The following is a 14,265-nucleotide window of genomic DNA, read 5'->3' as shown; positions in this document are numbered from 1 at the left end:
AGAAACATCCCGGCAGTAAGGGAAGGGGAGAAACATCCCGGCAGTAAGGGAAGAGGAGAAACGTCTTGGCAGTAAGGGAAGGGGAGAAACGTCCCGGCAGTAAGGGCAGGGGAGAAACATCCCGGAAGTAAGGGAAGGTGAGAAACATCCCGGCAGTAAGGGAAGAGGAGAAACATCCCGGCAGTAAGGGAAGGGGAGAAACATCCCGGCAGTAAGGGAAGGGGAGAAACATCCCGGCAGTAAGGGAAGGGGAGAAACATTCTCTGTTTGACAGGTGCACTGTCCAGTCCTCCATCCTTTGTATATGATCCTATGTTTGATCATTCTGGACTCGTGGCTACACTGTAAAGTTAATGGAACTGAGTATTTTAACATACACCCACATTGTCTGACAAGCGACCACTGTCATAAATTCATAGAATGTTTGGGAATGACGTATAGTAAAGCATTTGTGAAAATCGCAATACAGAGTGGTCTTGTCCAGGACCAGCGTCTACACAGACCAATACAGAGTGGTCTTGTCCAGGACCAGAGTCTACACAGACCAATACAGAGTGGTCTTGTCCAGGACCAGAGTCTACACAGACCAATACAGAGTGGTCTTGTCCAGGACCAGAGTCTACACAGACCAATACAGAGTGGTCTTGTCCAGGACCAGAGTCTACACAGACCAATACAGAGTGGTCTTGTCCAGGACCAGAGTCTACACAGACCAATACAGAGTGGTCTTGTCCAGGACCAGAGTCTACACAGACCAATACAGAGTGGTCTTGTCCAGGACCAGAGTCTACACAGACCAATACAGAGTGGTCTTGTCCAGGACCAGAGTCTACACAGACCAATACAGAGTGGTCTTGTCCAGGACCAGAGTCTACACAGACCAATACAGAGTGGGAAAGATTCACTTTGAACTGGACTGTGTGTTTACAGGCAGTAGGGCCTGTCATCATTCACTATGTACTGGACTGTGTGTTTACAGGCAGTAGGGCCTGTCATCATTCACTTTGAACTGGACTGTGTGTTTACAGGCAGTAGGGCCTGTCCTCATTCACTATGAACTGGACTGTGTGTTTACAGGCAGTAGGGCCTGTCATCATTCACTGTGAACTGGACTGTATGTTTACAGGCAGTAGGGTCTGTCATGATTCACTATGAACTGGACTGTGTGTTTACAGGCAGTAGAGCCTGTCATCATTCACTTTGAACTGGACTGTGTGTTTACAGGCAGTAGGGCCTGTCATCAATCACTATGAACTGGACTGTGTGTTTACAGGCAGTAGGGCCTGTCCTCATTCACTATGAACTGGACTGTGTGTTTACAGGCAGTAGGGCCTGTCATCATTCACTGTGAACTGGACTGTGTGTTTACAGGCAGTAGGGTCTGTCATGATTCACTATGAACTGGACTGTGTGTTTACAGGCAGTAGAGCCTGTCATCATTCACTATGAACTGGACTGTGTGTTTACAGGCAGTAGGGCCTGTCATCATTCACTATGAACTGGACTGTGTGTTTACAGGCAGTAGGACCTGTCATCATTCACTATGAACTGGACTGTGTGTTTACAGGCAGTAGGGCCTGTCATCATTCACTTTGAACTGGACTGTGTGTTTACAGGCAGTAGGGCCTGTCATCATTCACTTTGAACTGGACTGTGTGTTTACAGGCAGTAGGACCTGTCATCATTCACTATGAACTGGACTGTGTGTTTACAGGCAGTAGGACCTGTCATCATTCACTATGAACTGGACTGTGTGTTTACAGGCAGTAGGGCCTGTCATCATTCACTATGAACTGGACTGTGTGTTTACAGGCAGTAGGGCCTGTCATCATTCACTATGAACTGGACTGTGTGTTTACAGGCAGTAGGGCCTGTCACCATTCACTATGAACTGGACTGTGTGTTTACAGGCAGTAGGGCCTGTCATCATTCACTATGAACTGGACTGTGTGTTTACAGGCAGTAACAACAGCGTGACTTTAGATCATTAGAACACTTTGGCAAAAGACACAAAATACACCTGAATGGATTTCTGTAAATATGTAAATACCAAGGGAGTCCTCTTACATTTGGGAACTTCACAGTCCTATTGATCAAACAACCATGAAAAGGTCGGCTCTCTCTCCCTCAGTTATACACATCAACAACAACAAGATAAACAACTAATGTTAGCCAGAGCAAGACGAGCTAAAACCTAACGAGGGAACATTCACTTTTTAAGCTCAACTCAGCAAAAAAAAAAGGAACGTCCCTTTTTCAGGACCCTGTCTTTCAAATATAATTCGTAAAAATCCAAATAACTTCACAGATCTTCATTGTAAAGGGTTTCAACACTGTTTCCCATGCTTCTTCAAAGAGCCACAAACAATTAATGAACATGCACCTGTGGAACGGTCGTTAAGACACTAACAGTTTACAGACGGTAGGCAATTAAGGTCACAGAAAACATAGGACACTAAAGAGGCCTTTCTACTGACTCTGAAAAACACCAAAAGAACGATTCCCAGGGTCCCTGCCCATCTGTGTGAACGTGCCTTAGGCATGCTGGAAGGAGGCATGAGGACTGCAGATGTGGCCAGGGCAGTAAACTGCAATGTCCGTACTGTGAGACGCCTAAGACAACGCTACAGGGAGACAGGACGGACAGCTGATCGTCCTCGCAGTGACAGACCACGTGTAACAACACCTGCACAGGATCAGTACATCCAAACATCACACCTGCAGGACAGGTACAGGAAGGCAACAACAACTGCTGAGTTACACCAGGAACGCACAGTCCCTCCATCAGTGCTCAGACTGTCTGAAATAGTCTGAGAGAGGCTGGGCCCAGGGCCTGTAGGCCTGTTGTAAGGCAGGTCCTCACCAGACATCACCGGCAAAAACGTTGCCTATGGGCACAAACCCACCGTCGCTGGACCAGACAGGACTGGCAAAAAGTGCTCTTCACTGACGAGTTGCGGTTTTGTCTCATCAGGAGTGATGGTCGGATTCGCCGTTTATCGTCGAAGGAATGAGCGTTACACCGAGGCCTGTACTTTGGAGCGGGATCGATTTGGAGGTGGAGGGTCAGTCATGGTCTGGGGCGGTGTTTCACAGCATCATCGGACTGAGCTTGTTGTCATTGCAGGCAATCTCAACGCTGTGTGTTACGGGGAAGACATCCTCCTCCCTCATGTGGTACCCTTCCTGCAGGCTCATCCTGACATGACCCTGCCACCAGCCATACTGCTCATTCTGTGCATGATTTCCTGCAAGACAGGAATGTCAGTGTTCTGCCATGGCCAGCGAAGAGCCCGGATCTCAATCCCATTGAGCACGTCTGGGACCTGTTGGATCGGAGGGTGAGGGATAGAGCCATTCCTCACAGAAATGTCCGGGAACATGCAGGTGCCTTGGTGGAAGAGTGGGGTAACATCTCACAGCAAGAACTGGCAAATCTGGTGCAGTCCTTGAAGAGGAGATGCACTGCAGTACTTAATGCAGCTGGTGGCCACACCAGATACTGACTGTTACTTTTGATTTTGAACCCCCCTTTGTTCAGGGACACATTATTCCCTTTCTGTTAGACACATGTCTGTGGAACTTGTTCAGTTTATGTCTCAGTTGTTGAATCTTGTTATGTTCATACAAATATTTACACATGTTAAGTTTGCTGAAAATGTAAGGCAGTTGACAGTGAGGGGACATTCTTTTTTTGCTGAGTTTAGTAGATGACTCAAGTGTTGAGTCATTTATGTTCTCGTGTGTCCTATTAGGCCCACGGGCTTTGTTTGACACGTGCGCTAGACTATTAGTCGCGTTATGACTGACTTGTAATCATTTCCCTTGCTAGTTCGATTGCATTGACATTCCCAGCCATAGTTACAGTCATCTGTTTTTGTTCAAAATATTGAGTCATTGAAACTGAAACAGTGCATCCTGAATGAAGGCAGCAAACAATGTACCAGGCCAGCTGTGATTTACAACCTGACAGCAATATGTTTTAGACTACCAAGTATTGGTGAATTATATTAATCATGCATTGAACTACATCCATCTATTCTACCAACAATGTCTCTGTGTCCTGTCCTGTTGAGCCAAATAGAACCTATTTTCAAAGCCTCCTATGAAGTTGGTTTTGTAGCATAAACAGGGAATTTGATATTTTTGACTGATATTATGATTGTCTTTTTGTTTCACCTCTGCAAAGTAGTTAAAACGCTGTCAGTTCCACTTGAAATGAGACCGGCCTAGTGTATAATGACAGTCATTATCAGGGTGGGTTCTGGGTGGTGCGGATTTACAGTTAAAGAACTCACTTCATTTCTCGCAAAAAGATAAATATGATCATTTAGGAAATGCTTTTTTATCCTTTTAGACTTCCAGTTATGTCATACAGGAATCAAAAGTACCATGATCCAACCACCTGCTACTGAAATCACCATCAATCTTATTTCCTTAAATATGGGCCTGTTAAAAGACTTTGAATGGAGATTTTCCATTAAGAAATAGTGATAATCCAGGGCTATAGGCATATATTATTTAAACAGTATTTTAGCAGGGAGTCCCATTGAGATCTGGGCCTGGGAAATCATCCCTAGATGATCTCCAATATCACAATAAGTGTCGCCTGGTTTAGACAGGGGAAATCTTGCACATTGAATGTTTTCCATTAAGACCGATATTCCTGGTCGTAGATGAACAATGTTTAACCAGGGCCCGGGAGGCCGTCCCTAAAACGATCCACAATCTCACAGTGAGATGTTTAGAATCAAATCTTTAGTACCAAAGTAACAGGAGTCACAGAGCAAAACCCAATTATGTCCAAGGTTGAGAACAGGTCTAGCTCAAATAGAGGCCTTAAACACTGCTCCTTTTGATTCCTGTGGACCATGGCCTATACCAGCCAGACCCACAGTGATGCTTTTCATCCGGGAAATGCAGGCCCTCTAGACAGCACAGGGAGTCAGGAAATGCAGGCCCTCTAGACAGCACAGGGAGTCAGGAAATACAGGCCCTCTAGACAGCACAGGGAGTCAGGAAATACAGGCCCTCTAGACAGCACAGGGAGTCAGGAAATACAGGCCCTCTAGACAGCACAGGGAGTCAGGAAATACACGCCCTCTAGACAGCACAGGGAGTCAGGAAATACAGGCCCTCTAGACAGCACAGGGAGTCAGGAAATACAGGCCCTCTAGACAGCACAGGGAGTCAGGAAATACAGGCCCTCTAGACAGCACAGGGAGTCAGGAAATACAGGCCCTCTAGACAGCACAGGGAGTCAGGAAATACAGGCCCTCTAGACAGCACAGGGAGTCAGGAAATACAGGCCCTCTAGACAGCACAGGGAGTCAGGAAAATAAAAATGAAGACATCCGCATATGAAACATTTCAAGGAAATCAATGGTTGAATGACTAACTTCCCAGTGATCGTGTTGAGAGATAGATATCAGATATCAGATATCAGACCTAGATTGGGTCCCTGGTCAAAAGTAATGCCATTTGGGCTGTAACCCTACAGTCCACAGGGGTCGTAACCCTACAGTCCACAGGGGTTGTAACCCTACAGTCCACAGGGGTTGTAACCCTACAGTCCACAGGGGTCGTAACCCTACAGTCCACAGGGGTCGTAACCCTACAGTCCACAGGGGTCAACCCTACAGTCCACAGGGCCGTAACACTACAGTCCACAGGGGTCAACCCTAATGTCCACAGGGCTGTAACCCTACAGTCCACAGGGGTCAACCCTACAGTCCACAGGGGTCAACCCTACAGTCCACAGGGCCGCAACCCTACAATCCACAGGGCCGCAACCCTACAATCCACAGGGCCGTAACCCTACAATCCACAGGGCCGTAACCCTACAGTCCACAGGGGTCAACCCTACAGTCCACAGGGGTCGTAACCCTACAGTCCACAGGGGTCGTAACCCTACAGTCCACAGGGGTCAACCCTACAGTAAATCGTTTATGTCAAGGGTAGTTCAACAGAAAAAAGTCTGATTGGCATTACAGTAACATAATTGTGTCCCCCATGATGAAATCAGGAGGGGAATGTAGATCGGTCTCCGTCTGTTCGACTTTTGTACGTTAGTCACACTCGATCTCAGATAGCGCTGGCCTGATTTTGACAAACCTTGGGTGAATGATGCTTCCCGCTATACAGATTTTGTGAATCACACCACAGAGGAAGAGGCGAAGCGAGAGGGATAACTGGGCCCAAAATCTGTCTTCTCCAGCAGGTGGCTCACCAAGCAGGGAGTTGTGTGAAGGTCAATAAGAGAGGATCGAATTCAGTTAACAAAAAAAGGTAATAGTTTATTGGCTACATGTGGTTTATTTGATCTAATATAAAAGTTTTGCCTAGGTTGTTATGAGTGTATTGGTAAGTAGGACAGGGAGTGGATTAGCTAGAGACTGGCAGTAGGACAGGGAGTGGATTAGCTAGACTGGCAGTAGGACAGGGCGTGGATTAGCTAAAGAGACTGGCAGTAGGACAGGGAGTGGATTAGCTAGACTGGCAGTAGGACAGGGCGTGGATTAGCTAAAGAGACTGGCAGTAGGACAGGGAGTGGATTAGCTAGAGACTGGCAGTAGGACAGGGAGTGGATTAGATAAAGAGACTGGCAGTAGGATAGGGACAGTCTTACTTAATTACTGATTTTATTGTCCCCATGATGAAATGTTGTTGAAGTGTCATGTACACATTTAAATACAAAACCAAATTACATTCATAACAGTTAAATACCAATATAACATTTTTTTTTTTAAAGACTAGCCTGCTGGCCTTACTGAGTCGATAGGAACATTAGCCCGAGCTATATAGGAGGGATATCACACCTGGCACAAATGATTGTCTAGTTGTGTTTTTCCTGCTGAGGGGTGCCCTATACCCGCGTCCAGAGGGAAGTAGTTCAATGTCCGGGTATAGGGGGTGGCTTTGGTCTAAAATTATTTTGTGAGCCGCGGAGGGCCTTGACCTTAAAGATCTCATCCAGGCCTGTGTGTTTGACTCCAAGTACCTTGGGGAGGGCCTTGACCTTAAAGATCTCATCCAGGCCTGTGTGTTTGACTCCAAGTACCTTGGGGAGGGCCCTGACCTTAAAGATCTCATCCAGGCCTGTGTGTTTGACTCCAAGTACCTTGGGGAGGGCCCTGACCTTAAAGATCTCATCCAGGCCTGTGTGTTTGACTCCAAGTACCTTGGGGAGGGCCCTGACCTTAAAGATCTCATCCAGGCCTGTCTGTTTGACTCCAAGTACCTTGGGGCTCTTTGTGGTTGAATCTGTGTTTGAAATTCACTGTTTGACTGAGGGACCTTACAGTTAATTGTATGTGTGGGATACAGAGATGAGGTAGTCATTCAAAAATAATGTTAAACACTATTATTGAACACAGAGTGAGTCCATGCAAATTATTATGTGACTTATTCAGCACATTTTTACTCCTGAACCTATTTAGGCTTGACATAAACAAAGGGGTTGAATACTTATTGACTCAAGACATTTCAGCTTTTCGTTTTCTGATTCATTTGTAAACTAAATGAAAAACATAATACCACTGTGACATTATGGAGTGTTGTAGAGGCCAGTGACACAACAATTGAATTGAATCATTTTTTTTACATTCAGGCTGTAACACAACATGTGGAAAAGGTCAAGGGGTGTGAATGCTTTCTGAAGGCGCTGTAGTTTCTACAAGTAGGCAATGAAAGCACATCAAATGTATGCTGTACCCTAGACATCAAATGTTGCCATTAGACATGTCTATGTCGTGCATCGTGGACACAACAGCCATGAAACCGGCAACTCCCCTCTCCCAGCTAACACAGTGGATCTGGCCCAATTCCTCATTGCTAGCTGGGATGGGTTCCAAGAGCACTAATTTCCCTGTATGCTTGAAAACCTGAGGGTAGTTCAACACCATTATGCTTATTTAGGGAATACAATTATAACATGGGTTTAGGTATAAAGTTAGCTCCATAGTGTTGAAGGTCCTGTAGTGATGAAGACTCTGTCATGGGCCTTAAAACGGCTGTAAAATGATATAAAATATATAGAAATGTAGAGAAGAAAGGTGGAACTGGCAACAGTAGCAGTAATTGTATCCGTTTGATTGAAATATACTTTTTTACTCAACAGAACACCACCAGCACACCAGCACATCTTCTGTGGCAGCCTTGTACCCTAAAGAAGGCTGCTTATTGAACACCATGTATAGAATACTTATTGAACACAGCGTATAAGGCTACTTATTGAACACAGCGTATAAGGCTACTTATTGAACACCGCGTATAGGCTACTTGTTGAACACAGCGTATAAGGCTACTTATTGAACACAGCGTATAAGGCTACTTATTGAACACAGCGTATAAGGCTACTTATTGAACACCGCGTATAGGCTACTTGTTGAACACAGCGTATAGGCTACTTATTGAACACAGCGTATAAGGCTACTTATTGAACACCGCGTATAGGCTACTTGTTGAACACAGCGTATAAGGCTACTTATTGAACACAGCGTATAGGCTACTTATTGAACACAGCGTATAGGCTACTTATTGAACACAGCGTATAGGCTACTTATTGAACACAGCGTATAGGCTACTTATTGAACACAGCGTATAGGCTACTTATTGAACACAGCGTATAGGCTACTTATTGAACACAGCGCATAGGCTACTTATTGAACACGGCGTATAGGCTACTTATTGAACACAGCGCATAGGCTACTTATTGAACACAGCGTATAAGGCTACTTATTGAACACAGCGTATAGGCTACTTATTGAACACAGCATATAGGCTACTTATTGAACACAGCGTATAAGCTACTTATTGAACACAGCGTATAAGGCTACTTATTGAACACAGCATATAAGGCTACTTATTGAACACAGCACGCATAGGCTACTTATTGAACACAGCACGCATAGGCTACTTATTGAACACAGCACGCATAGGCTACTTATTGAACACAGCACACATAGACTACTTATTGAACACAGCGCATAGGCTACTTATTGAACACAGCGCATAGGCTACTTATTGAACCCAGCCCATAGGCTACTTATTGAACACAGTGTATATAATCCGTAGGATAACTACTGTACCTGCTATAGACCAAACAATCCATGTGGTTGATTTCTTTATCGGATCTGTGTCTTCTGTAATCCTCCCAAAGGTCTTTGATGGCAGTGACAGACAAGATGAAGACCACTGGTGCCAGGGCCAGCTGTGGTTGGAAAGCATTACAAACTGGAACAAAATTCAGCAGGGCGATGAACACGAAGTATACGTTGGCAAACCTATGGAACTGCTCGAACAGATTCTTCGGCAGAAAAGAGAGAAGAGTATATTTTGTGGTTTTAATCTCATTGTCTGAATAGTGTCTATTTGGGTTGTCCTCGCCTTTGGTTCGATCATATAAAATGTTAGAATGAACAGTCCGTGTTTTGTGCTCTTTCTTGGTCTTTTTCCTCTGTTTCTTCACGTTCACCACTTCGGTTTCTCCAATCTTCTCTCGCGCCATACTTTGCCTCAAACTCTCCCAAACTTTTCCTTTTCTTTTTTTTAACGTTTTTTAAACATAGAAATGTCCTATGTAATTATGGAGCTCCATACCTTCAGAATGACATTGTATTATTCTCTGTTTTCACGCTAATCTCTTCTTTACTATCATCTACCTCGATTTCCCGTATTCAGACGAAAGCATTATACTATTAACATGTTTTCATTTTGCCGTTTAGAGATGCTTCGGAAAGCTAGAGGGCATAGTTGTGAAGAACAGAACTTTTGCCGTTCAGTCGGTGAGTTGTAGAACACATGGATAGACTTTGACTTTGGGATGTCGTGGCAAAGTCCGGGGCCATGTGTTTAAAAAGCCTGGGATCTGTGCAGATTGTGCGCAGAGAGAGAGAGAGAGAGGAGGGGACACAGGGCCGTCACTACTGACACGGTCTGACCCCCACGCTCCTCCCTCTCCCCAAACAGCACTTTTTTTACATCGTCTGGGTGGAAGTGCCACGCGGCCCGACGCGGTATTATTTGAGTTCAAACTGTCCTACCTGGAAGTTAAAGTACTATCCGTCTCTGCCCAAACACAAAGTCCTCATGTTGGATGATCTATGGATGATGAGATAAACTATTTCATAATTAAACGTTACCAACTGGCCACAGAGTTCAGTCTAGTTTTGATTTACATTTGATTGAGTAATAATTAATTACATCAACAAAACATTTCACCATCTCATTGGATTTAGGTTAAAAAACGAAATGCCCTTATGTTGACGACTTTTTTTTACAAAATCCAATTATTCAATGTCATTACATATATTTTTGGGGGGTTGAAATGATATAGAAACAACATTGATTCAACCAGCTTTTGTGTCGTGGGTTATATATATTTTTTTAAAGTTTTGTTTTGTTTATTAGGCATAGATCAGGGATGTAAAACTCAAGGTAAAAAAGTAGAATACCCAGGGTGCAATTTTGAAATATGGTTGTGCATTAACAGTTGTCCTCTTGTGACATCAGTCACTGATAGTCACTCAAGTAGCCCATTTCAGCTAGAATTAGTTAGATTAGTAAATTAGTCTAGTGGCCAGCTATCTAAACCTGTAGTAATTAAGGCCAAATTAGAGCCTGGGGGGCTCCCATTGATTTTTGTTGGTCAGTCTCACTTAGATATCATATTAAAAACTGCAAACATTTCACTCCAACCTACTGAGAAATGTGTAGAAATGCAAGAAATGAGCTATTGCACTATTAACCCCATGACACAATGAGTAGAATTGCACAAAAATAACACAAAAAATTGTTTGTAAATGCAACTGTGGCACTATGATGAGTTCAGATATGTTGTGGCCTCCAACCCTATCAAAGTTGCCCATCCCTGGCCTACAGAAACCCACTCTGGGGACTTCCAAAGTAGGCAGAAGCTAAATGGTATTTGTTTCATCATGTTGTTTTGAAATACAGTATTTCAACCTAAATTCAAGGACCATTAAGGATTCATTTCGCTGCATTTTTTGGGGGGGAGGGGGGCATCATCTCCTTTGTTTTGCTTCCTGACAGTGGATTTAGGTTTGAAAAGGCCACAAATAATCAGGTAAGAATTCTACACCAAATGATCTCAGGCCATTATGGAACTCCTACCTGTTGATGATCATTGTACGAGACGGCCGGTGCCAGGTGTCAACCACGGGTTACAGTGTATTGTAATTACTCTGCAATGTGAGACTCTGCAATGTGAGGCCAATTTCCTTTTTTGCAGGCCTGTCAGTTTCAAGTTTTAATGTCACTGTAATGGCAGATCTCTTCGTCTGAGGAGGAGTAAGGATCGGACCAAGATGCAGTGTGGTAAGTGTTCATGATGATTTATTCAAGACAAATGAACACTCGAACAAAAACGATACCGTGAAATCTACAAAAAACCGAAACAGTACCGTGTGGCGACAAACACCCACACACCAACAGTGAAACCCAGGCTACCTAAGTATGATTCTCAATCAGAGACAACTAACGACACCTGCCTCTGATTGAGAACCATACGAGGCATAGAAAAACAAACATAGACTGCCCACCCCAACTCACGCCCTGACCATACTAAATAACGACAAAACAAAGGAAATAAAGGTCAGAACGTGACAATATGTCAGAGAGCAGTACTACGTATTACTATGTACAGTCAAATGCACAATTACAGTGAAATTACTTTCTTGCAAACTCATAACCCAAAAATTCAATAATCAATAAATGTATTATTGTTTAAAAAATAGAGAAATAAGAATAAGAAATATGAAAAACAAAGTAAAGTAAGTAAATAAATAAGTAAGCATACTATATACAGGAAATATTTTAAAAGTCAGTTCAGTACCATATTAACATGCACAGGGATACTGGAGTGATGGAGGGATACTGGAGTGATGGAGGGATACTAGATTGATGGAGGTAGATATGTATAGGGGGAAGGTGACTATATACAGGGTCAGTACCATATTAACAATGTACAGGGATACTGGAGTGATGGAGGTAGATATGTATAGGGGGAAGGTGACTATATACAGGGTCAGTACCATATTAACAATGTACAGGGATACTGGAGTGATGGAGGTAGATATGTATAGGGGCAAGGAGACAGGGATACTGGAGTGATGGAGGTAGATATGTATAGGGGGAAGGAGACAGGGATACTGGAGTGATGGAGGTAGATATGTATAGGGGCAAGGAGACAGGGATACTGGAGTGATGGAGGTAGATATGTATAGGGGGAAAGTGATACTGGAGTGATGGAGGTAGATATGTATAGGGGGAAGGAGACAGGGATACTGGAGTGATGGAGGTAGATATGTATAGGGGGAAGGTGACAGGGATACTGGAGTGATGGAGGTAGATATGTATAGGGGGAAGGAGACAGGGATACTGGAGTGATGGAGGTAGATATGGATAGGGGGAAGGTGACAGGGATACTGGAGTGATGGAGGTAGACATATATAGGAGGAAGGAGACAGGAATACTGGAGTGATGGAGGTAGATATGTATAGGGGGAAGGAGACAGGGATACTGGAGTGATGGAGGTAGATATGTATAGGGGCAAGGAGACAGGGATACTGGAGTGATGGAGGTAGATATGTATAGGGGGAAGGAGACAGGGATACTGGAGTGATGGAGGTAGATATGTATAGGGGGAAGGAGACAGGGATACTGGAGTGATGGAGGTAGATATGTATAGGGGCAAGGAGACAGGGATACTGGAATGATGGAGGTAGATATATATAGGGGGAAGGAGACAGGGATACTGGAGTGATGGAGGTAGATATGTATAGGAGGAAGGAGACAGGGATACTGGAGTGTGGAGGTAGATACAGTGGGGAGAACAAGTATTTGATACACTGCCGATTTTGCAGGTTTTCCTACTTAAAAAGCAGAGTGGGCATTCAGCCAGGACGGATTGTTCCGGCTCAGCGTTCCTGGCCTCCGGTGTGTCTCTTCGGCCCAGGTTATCCTGCGCCAGCTTTACGCACGGTGTCCCCGGTTTGCCAGCACAGCCCAGTGCGGCCTGTTTCAGCTCCCAGCACATGCCGGGCTATGGGGGGTATCCAGCCAGGACGAGTTGTGCCAGCTCTGCATTCAGGACCTCCGGTGCCCCTCCACGGTCCGGTGTGTCCTGCGCTGGCTCTACGCACTATGCCTCCAGTGCACCGTCATAGCCCAGTGCGTCCTGTGCCAGCTCACCGAGCTAAAGTGAGTATTCGGCCAGGACGTGTTGTGTCAGCTCCACTCACTAGGCTGCCAGTACGTCTCCTCAGTCCGGTGAGACCTGTTCCGGCTCCACGTACGAAGCCTCCAGTGGTGATCCTTGGCACGAAGCCTCCAGTGATGAGCCATGGCACGAAGCCTCCAGTGATGATCCATGGCCCGGAGTCTCCAGTGATGATCCATGGCCCGGAGCCTGTAGTGATGATCCATGGCACGAAGCCTCCAGTGATAATCCATCGCAAGAAGCCTCCAGTGATGATCCATGGCAAGAAGCCTCCAGTGATAATCCATGGCACGAAGCCTCCAGTGATGATCCATGGCCCGGAGGCACCAGTGATGATCCATGGCACGAAGCCTCCAGTGAGGATCCATGGCCCGGAGCCTGTAGTGATGATCCATGGCACGAAGCCTCCAGTGATGATCCATGGCCCGGCGCCTGTAGTGATGATCCATGGCATGAAGCCTCCAGTGATGTGCCATGGCCCGGAGCCTGTAGTGGTAATCCATGGCACAAAGCCTCCAGTGATGATCCATGGCAAGGAGCCTGCAGCGATGGTCCGCAGTCCGGAGTATTCAGCGACGAGCTGCAGTCCGGAGTCTTCAGCGACGGTCCCCAGTCCGGAGCCTCCAGCAACGGTCCACAGTCCGGAGTCTTCAGCGACGATCTGCAGTCCAGAGCCTCCAGCGGAGGTTCCCAGTCCAGAGCCTCCGGCGATGATCCACGGTCCGGTTCCTCCGGCAACGATTCACGGTCCGGAGTTCCCGGAGACGAGCCACGGTCCGGTTCCACAGAAGCGGAGGGATCATCGTAGGGAGTGGGGGATACGTCCCGAACCGGAGCCGCCACCGAGGGTAGATGCCCACCTTGACCCTCCCCTATAGGTTCAGGTTTAGGCCGGGATTCTGCACCTTTGGGGGGGAGGTACTGTCACGCCCTGACCTTAGAGAGCCGTTTTATTTCTCTATTTGGTTAGGTCAGGGTGTGATTTGGGGTGGGCATTCTATGTGATCTATTTCTTTGTTTTGTCC

At 45.6% G+C, this 14,265-nt stretch overlaps 2 protein-coding genes across 2 annotated transcripts in view; one reads left to right on the top strand and one right to left on the bottom strand.

The window, feature by feature from the left end:
• atp10a (ATPase phospholipid transporting 10A) overlaps positions 1–9,938 on the bottom strand; it is a 146,013-nt gene extending 136,075 nt beyond the window's left edge. The window contains exon 1 of the mRNA XM_090229608.1: positions 9,090–9,938. Within this exon, the coding sequence (XP_090085734.1) occupies positions 9,090–9,508 (419 nt within the window). The 5' untranslated portion in view covers positions 9,509–9,938. The remainder of the gene's footprint in view (positions 1–9,089) is intronic.
• Positions 1–14,265, top strand: part of LOC149985338 (uncharacterized) — a 175,620-nt gene that overhangs the window by 157,854 nt on the left and 3,501 nt on the right. Inside the window, exon 3 of the mRNA XM_090182472.1 lies at positions 12,923–14,044. Within this exon, the coding sequence (XP_090038598.1) occupies positions 12,923–14,044 (1,122 nt within the window). The remainder of the gene's footprint in view (positions 1–12,922; positions 14,045–14,265) is intronic.

The sequence above is a fragment of the Oncorhynchus mykiss genome, chromosome 1, assembly GCF_057628025.1.
Source record: "Oncorhynchus mykiss isolate SJ-2025 chromosome 1, ASM5762802v1, whole genome shotgun sequence".
Classification (NCBI taxonomy): domain Eukaryota; kingdom Metazoa; phylum Chordata; class Actinopteri; order Salmoniformes; family Salmonidae; genus Oncorhynchus; species Oncorhynchus mykiss.
The sequence above is the reverse complement of the archived record's forward strand: the minus strand, read 5'-3'. Positions and strand labels throughout refer to the sequence as shown.